This window comes from Morone saxatilis, unplaced genomic scaffold (genome assembly GCF_004916995.1).
Source record: "Morone saxatilis isolate NCDOM2014 unplaced genomic scaffold, NCSU_SB_2.0 Contig20, whole genome shotgun sequence".
NCBI classification, from domain to species: Eukaryota; Metazoa; Chordata; class Actinopteri; family Moronidae; genus Morone; species Morone saxatilis.
The window spans coordinates 10,081,024-10,089,383 of NW_023339763.1; the positions used below are offsets into that span (position 1 = coordinate 10,081,024).

The window sequence follows — 8,360 nt, forward strand, 5'->3', positions numbered from 1 at the left end:
CTGGAGACCATGACCGAGTGGAAGAGGCTTCTCTTTCTGAAGGAGGTGACGGACCCAGAATGGAGGGGACTTCCATCAGAGATAAACTTGATTCTGGTGACATCCTATTGGGAGATGAGGTAAATAAAGGGAAAGAGGTAATGGCGAGTTGCCCACTACTTACTGTAGCTGCTGCATAGCAAAGGCAATATCTCAAATTATTATTGTTTAGATTTTCACTTAGTTATCACAAAAGGTGAGACGCTATCAGCGTCTGTCAGACTCTGCAGTAGTCTTTCCTGGGGGAAAACCTTATGTGCAATTCACTGCTTTCATGTGGAAGGCCTAAAATGATGTGGGAATAAATAACTGCATCAAGCCATATTTAAAAATCTGACATCAAAGTGAAATCTCAACATCTGTTATAATTAACAGCCGATTACTTAACTGGCAAGTATAGCAGTACTTGATAGCACTATCCAGCAAAACAGAGGGGCTCAAAACCATCTGCAGCCACCTTGTCATTTAGGCTGTGATAATCTCACACTTTACATGGTTGTCTCATTATTTCTGCAACAGCACGTTTACATGTGCTGACAGTGTCTTTGACAACAACATACTTTCCTAATTTAACACTAGAGAAGTAGGTTCAAGGTTGATAAGAGTAGGAAATCACATTTCCTATTTCTTACCAGAATTATTTTGTGTTTTTCAGGTTGAAGACTCAGATGATGCGGCACACTCTCTCTCTGGTATGTCGCCCGCTGAAAGCATACTCTCAGATGAAGAGCTCCTTCTGGACCAGATCAAGGACTTCAAGAATCCAGACAGCAGCACAAAGACTGAAGGTGCAGTATTAGTAGTCACAGTCTCACACTGGCTTCCAAGGACCCTGTGTTTATGTTGGTCAAAGCTCTTCTCTGTCCTGGTCATACAGTCATGGAGTACACTCTTTGCTGAAGTCAGAACAGCGGCTTTTGTTCCTGTGGAGTTTGAAAGCACTTGTTGTAAGATGTTTTGGACTAAAGTTTCTGTGTAGCGAAGGCTGTGTAATGAAAAGCTGTAGAAGCACAACACTGCCTTCCCCATTCACTCCACTCAACATGTACAGACACACACTATTTGATTCGATGTGCTTTGGGAGAGCACAACAAGAAAAACGGTTGCAAGGTTTTACCTGACAAAGAAGCCAAGATTCAAAACAAAACACTCATTTGTGAGGCAGCCCACACCACTGATTGAAGTAAAAAGCCCTCCATGAACATCAACTTCAATCTGGGAAATAGCACTAGATGAAAATATGCATTTGATTGACTCTATGGCAGGATTTACAATTACAGTTTCTGTAACTAGATTTTTAGTAGGTAGACGACTGTCTGCTTCATTCATAATGAACTTGGCCAGACTGTTGTACTAAAATACAAGTTGCAGCAGATGGGCAGCAGTAATAAATAAAAAGGGAAAAATATGTTATTGCATTTCTGCACATTGAGCTCAAAAGTAGAAGTATACTTTGGCCTGACTAAACCATTAAAGAGAAATATACATATTACTGCAGCACTACAAAGGGAAACCTATATACATTAAAGTTTTTACCTGTGCTGCTTAACTGTCATTTTAAAGCTCAAAACCTCAGGAACATTTCAGAATAAACATGGAAATATGAAAAAACACCAAAGCATCAAAAACCTTTAGTCAAAATCAACTAACAGGTACACTAAGTGCAATTAGTAGCACATCAAAATGTTCAAGGCAAGCACTGCTTCTTATCACTTGTAATTTGAAAGGGCTTTCAGAACAGCACTGACATGGTGACAGAAGACACTCTATCCCTGATTATATAGCTGTCTTGTGATTTTATTTTCTTCTAGTTTGGCAAACTGACTGGCACAAGAATCACATGGCAGTGATAAGTAGCGAGACATTTGACAGCCTCCTGAAGATGTGTCCTGATTTCCATGGCTGTAAGAGCCACGTAGCAGCATTTGTCTTGATAAGAGGTAAGCACCTTAGGTATGTTGGTAAGATGCACAGATACCACTTTTCAGTTACTTACATTTGGGTACTTTCCGATACAAGATATGTATCTGTGATACCAGTCTAAACAGGTGGCTTTGAAAACATTTTTTTTCTCTTGGCAGTTTTTCCAGATGCGTAGGTTTCACTTCTTTGTCATTTCGTTTCATCTTAAACAACAGTGCGTTCCCAAACCTTTTTCCTTAAGCGGTTTCTCTGTCTCATCATTGAGTAACTGGAAGACCCCTAACATATTTTGTGGGTATTCATATTATTTTCTCAATTGCATAACAATAACAGTACAGGGAACAACTGATAAACTGTACAATGAACCTAAAAAGTGAACACAATAACTGCAGTAGGTTTGTATAAAACGAGCGATTTGGATGAATTTTAAGCAGATTATCTTGTGAATCTTGCCTCAGAGGTGAGTTTTCCTGATATTTTAAGGGAACATTTTGTACAATTCTGTCTGTATTATGTGTTTTTTTATTTTTAACAACTGTAACTACTTAATAGGCGTCTTTTTCTTTGAAAAATTCAGTTTTATATTCTCTCTGATGCTTGGCCATTATTCTGTTGGCTCTTTGGTTGTTTAACCGTGTACTTCAGAGTGAATGCTCTGTGAATATAGGTTGTGTTTGAATGTTTTAAGTTTTCTTTGCAGAAATAAATCCATAAACGAAATGCTGTTATATAGACCTAATGTGTTTGGTCTTCACATTTTCTTGCGCCTTTTTAAAGTCAAGAAAGCCTAGAAAAGCCCCCATGAAGCTTTGTTGACCCCTAGATTGGGAACCACTGAAATTAATGTTACCTGCTCAGCTAAAGAGAGGTTAATGTCAGGTTGCTGTAAATTGGTATCGGATTAGTTTTGTGATTATGATTACAAGTATTTGCAAAGTGCATCCCTAGTTAAATTGTTAATTTTTAATAAAATACTTTTTATCAGTGTTGCTGTATCCATACACTGCTAAAGAGAATGGAGAATATTTTTGCGTGTAGAACTTCATAAACTGGGCTTATACCACTGGTAAGTTATTATTGATGAAGCAAGTTAAGGGGCCTGGCATTGACCCGCCAGAAAAAAGAGATTAGATTTTTATATACAGATACAGAAAATAAATATGACACTGACGTACAGTGTGGAAAAAAACTTTCATTTAATGTTAGAAAGAAAAGAAGAAATCTGAGAGAAACATGTAATGTCCAACTGAAAGTTGAGTTTAGTCATCCTTTTTGTAGGCAGAAAGTTTAGTTTATTATTAAAAGGAAGAAAAAAGGCAATTTACTTGCCAGTTGCAACCACGAGTTTGACATTTTGATGCTGGAGAGCTGTTATTTCTTTTTTTTATTCAAGTAAACCTTTCTGATTATGACCTGTGAATCCTTGAGTCAGAAGCTGTAGTTTGAATGGAAACCGACGGCATTTCACTCTGCTTCTGGGTCTCTTATATTCTATCCAGGCTTTTAAAATGTACTGTTAAACATGTGTCATCACTTGTAGCTCTGGTTTATCTCATAGTTAAATGCCATTCACACATAATTCTTAATGTCAATCATATGTCTGTCTGTCTCCCTGTCTGTAGTGGTTGCTTTTAACTAAAGCAACAAAGTTAATAATAAATTGTCAGGAAAAATTGTTTAATTTCCTCCGTAGAAGTGTTGGATACAAGTGGTCGTCCATGTGAGCATTACAAAGTGGTGGCGTTGGGAGCTGGCCGTTCATGCTGCAGGAAGTGGCTTTGCTACAATGGGACAATGGTCCATGACTGCCACGCCATCATCATTGCCAGACGGGCTCTCCTGAGGTACAAACTGCTAATATGACTTCTAAACAGGGGTGAAGAACTAGCTCATGCAAAATTGTCACGTTTCCTACTCTCCTACATCTTAACTTTAAATACATTTACGAATTACATTTATAAACATTGCCTTTCCCTTATTAATATTCATGATGAAGTCATGGCATGCCTTCCTATCATTTGTTAGAGCTGTTAGCCTGGATCAGCTCGCTCTGGCTCTTGTGCCATTGATAATGCTTCTGGTGCATTTAAAGTGCAGGTGTAGCTGAAAATGAGACTGGTATTTTCTGGCTTGTGTTCAGGTTTCTGTACAAACAGCTTTTGCTGTTCTTTGATGCGGATCCAAGGGCCAAGGAGAACTGTATTTTTGAGAGTAATTCAGACAGCCACCTGCTTCAGCTCAAACCCAAGATCAGTCTGCATCTCTACACCAACCAGTGTCCTGAAGGAGCAGCTAAGAACTTCTACTTCAAGTACAGCAGTCTCTTATTCCCTTCTTTTGATTGTTTCAATATCCATGTTTGTCCTGTGTGCTTTGTTGCAGTATTTTGCAGCATGTATGTGCAATGCCTTGGGATGATAAGAATTAAGAATTTCATTCCAAAATAGTGTATTTGACTACTATAATAGTGGCATCCTAAAATGTTTAAGTTAATTCATATTTTGCTGCTTTATGCAAATGATTATATTTTGTAACTAGACCTTACAGCAGTTTAATATCTGTGGTTTGTGTTTCTGTAGAAATGTCTTTGTAATTATTAGAACTAAATGGGTAAAATACAATGTTTTGTCCTGTTTAGGGGCCCTCTGAATAATACTTGGACAGCTATGAAGCTGCAGTATCATGCCAAGGGCCTGCTGATCCCTGTAGCCTACCTTGACCCGAGTCACTGGGGTGCAAAAGTCTGCTGCATGTCTGGCAGTGACAAGCTGTGTCGCTGGACTGTCACTGGAGTTCAGGGTGCATTACTGAGCCACTTTATCCAGCCACTCTACATCACCAGCATGGTTCTAGGTACAGCCATTTTAGCAGATACACTTGATTTCTTAGACAGAGTTCCCACTCTTTTTAAGGAATAACTTTCCAGGAACTCTTCAGTTGGTTGTAATCTGCAACTTCACAACTAGATGCCACTAAATGCATAAACTAACTAAATAAAGTTAGCTTAAGGTGATGTCTTGTTAACACAGGAATTGGTATTTTACATCCAGATGGTATAATATAAATGCTGTCATAAACAGTAAGTGAGATGTTTTTGAAATGAGGAAACTGAAGCTGATTACTACTAGATTTAATGGGAATGGCCACTCAAAGGTCCAGTGTGTAACATTTAGTAGAATCTAGAGAATCAGAAATATAAAATAATGTATGATAGTTATGTTTTCATTAGTGTATATAAAAATGAGAGCTGTGTTTTTTTTTTTACCTTAGAATGAGTTTTCATCTACAGAGAGCAGGTCCTCTTCTACAGTGTCCGCTATGTTGAACCTGCATGTTTCTACAGTTTCTCCTACACACTTTAAATATCAAATGTTAAGTATTAATTTCTTTCACCTGTGTGTTTGTAAATTCCTCAAATATTTAAGAATTACTGAGATTGTCGTGTTTTATTTAGGGGGCCAGAATCGCTTTAATGAGGAAGTGTCTGATATCACCAACAAGCGACTGGGTGATTCATTGAAAGACTTTCTGCCGCAGTCCTACAAAAAACACGACATCTTCTTCCTCTGTGGTGACTATGTGGGGCCGGTCGTGGCCTCCCCGCGGCATGACGATTTCAGCATCAACTGGTGCCTCGGAGACAAGGATATAGAAGTTCTGGACAGTAGCGAGGGCTTCATCATTGATGGGTAAGATGCAGATGAACTGTACCAGAAATCAAGTTTAACTCATTTTAAGAAGTGTAGTACGTTGATCCTGTCATGTACACAAGCAGACTGACGATAGCTTACCTCATTTACACTCCAGCAGCCACTTCCAGGGATATAGTAGAACTACTGGCTGAGCCTGATGCCGTTTGCTTGTTTGACAGTCCCATTGAGGCTTGGGGCTCCTGCCATGTCTTGGTTTTGGTGCTGCAGACAACTGCTGATGTCCAGTAACTAGAGTGTGACACAGACGTGGCTCTCACTGGAGGCTGTGTTGTCCTCGAGTACAGATTACAGCCAAAAATAGATGTGAGATTCTGCTTGGCGCTCGCAGTGTTGCTGCATACTTTAGCTTCTGTCTTACAGGCTGAACTATTCGTTTTAGGCGACACCGTGGTTTAACGTGTCAGGATGAGCTCTGCAGCGTGTTCCAAACAATATACTATAGATAGGAAATAAAAGAAGAAAATATATTCAAAGGCAAGAATACAGGACAAAGGCTGCAGGGGGAGTTGAAGAATCGAAAGAATGGCAGGAACACCTGCTGGAAAAAAACTCCCAAATTATAGTGTGAAGACAAAAGGAGATCACATGAGGCTACTTTAATTTAGTCAAGTAGAAGTTGCACACCAATTATTCCTGGCTTCTTTTAGCCATGGTTTTTACCAGTGAAGCAATTAATTGCTTCCTAAAAACCTTGGCTTGAGCTCAAATCACTTGAATTCTGCCAAGAAGAATTCATTATATGTGGAATGTATTAGTAATAAAAAAAGTGTTCAGTGGTATGAGGAATATAATGGGCTGAAGCCATTGTAGATCAGATCTTAAAATTTTGATATAAGTCACCCTGCACAGCCATTTGCAATGCCAGCTTTTGCCTTTGCTGTCATATTTAGTATCACCCCTAACCTTAGTACCGGTCTGGTACCCCAGGGGTCCACCCCAGGGTTTCCCCCAGAAAATTGCTTAGCAGCAGTTAGTGCTGTTTACAGGAAACCCTTCCTTCTCCCACTCAGTCACACCACACTTACCACACAGTTTTTGCTTTAAACAGTGGAGCAGAATTGTCTTGCCAAACACATTTTTATGTTGAGCACAGCTGAGCCTGTGAAGCAGAGACCGCATCCTCCAAAACATTGAAAAAAAACACAGAGGTGGAAAACATTGTTTAGAGCAGGTCACCAAATTGCTGTGGAGAATAAACACTCATTTTACATCTACAATGTTTGGTCTTAGGAGTGGATACTTCTCACTGCTGCTAATAAACTGACTAGCTTCTTTGTGATTCATTGGTGGGGAATGTGTATGTTACACACACTACAAAGCAAGTCTACTATTTCACAGGCTGCTACGGCTATTCGGATATTGTAGCTGGATAAAATCTGAATCTCAAGACTAAGAAGGCAGAAAACTGATGTCCACTGAACAAAACTGAATGTAAAAAGTTAAATATTCCAAACAAGGCTTTGCAAAATATTTTATATGAGGTTGGAAATACATTTAACAATGTGTTAGACCTTTGAGGACACAAGCATTGTGTTTTGGTGAGAAATGTTGAGGTTAATGTTTTTTAATAAAGGGCTTCCTTGAATTTTTTTATATTAGTATATTTGAAATACATTAATATATAATACACTATATGTATATGTACATGTGTATAGATATACATGCACACACACATATAAATATATATGTATAGGAAAGCATCAATGGAATATTGGTTATGATGCACTTTTTTATTTTCCAGCTCTCCATCTGTGAGTGGACCAGGCTTCTCCAGCAGACTTTGCAAGAGGGCCCTCTACAGTTATTTCCGCCGAGTTGCACAGCTGGGTGGGCATAGCTATCTGCTGGATCTCCCCACCTACCACAGCGTCAAGGTGTGTGTCAACTATAGATGGTTACATGAATGCTCAGTGCTCTGTCCCAGACCATTGGTACTCTCAAACTATCAAGTGTGGTTATGGTAAATGTGCAGTGCTTTGCTTCAATGCAGTTTTAGACAGATGTGACGCATGATGTTGTAAAAATGGTTTGTTGTTTTATAGGTGGAAGCTGTTATCTACCAGACAGTTAAAGATCTGGTCAAGCAACAGTTTCTGAACAACGATGCAGGTCCCTGGAATTCAAAAAAGCTGGTGGACTCCTTTAGCACTTGAATGTGCTGCGAGTAACAGGCCATGAAGAAGTTTATCCAAGTTCCACTTGAGATTTTGTTTGCTGTTGTTCAGTGCACTTCACTAATTACCTTTAACAGTAAATCTATTTTTTTTTTGTTTAACATTGTTGTTTTTAGTTTGTGTAGGTGTTTGAGAAAAATAAAACAGACCCTACTGTGATGCACCAATGAAGTAGTCAGTTTTAATGAGTTGTGGGTGGAAAAATATTGGTTGAAGACTAACATTTTTACTGCCCTGTCAAGTAGAATTGAGCAGCGTTATCACCCTGTTGTTTTGTAGTTAAAAGTTTGTACTGATTAACAAAGTATTTTGTGTTGATGCACCAACCAAATAATACTTAAAGTCACTGATATGGAGAAGGCATTATGAACAGGTAAGTATTTTGTGTTTTACAATGTATTGTTTATTGTCATTCACTGTCATATAGTTTTAAACTAACAGATCTAACAGTTATTCTGCTTTTTGTAGTTTTATCCACAGCAAGTCCAGTGTGTTCAGGGTCAGGAGGTCA

General features: G+C 38.8%; 1 protein-coding gene across 1 annotated transcript; it reads left to right on the forward strand.

The window, feature by feature from the left end:
* adad2 (adenosine deaminase domain containing 2) lies at window positions 1–7,977 on the forward strand (the record flags this gene model as incomplete). Its single annotated transcript, XM_035667164.1, is given in 9 exon segments — window positions 1–119; window positions 695–827; window positions 1,851–1,979; window positions 3,656–3,806; window positions 4,103–4,273; window positions 4,601–4,815; window positions 5,417–5,651; window positions 7,417–7,549; window positions 7,718–7,977. Coding segments are annotated over 9 exon segments (1,397 nt in total), but the record flags the coding sequence as incomplete, so codon positions are not given.
* Between the last annotated feature and the right edge of the window lie 383 nt (window positions 7,978–8,360).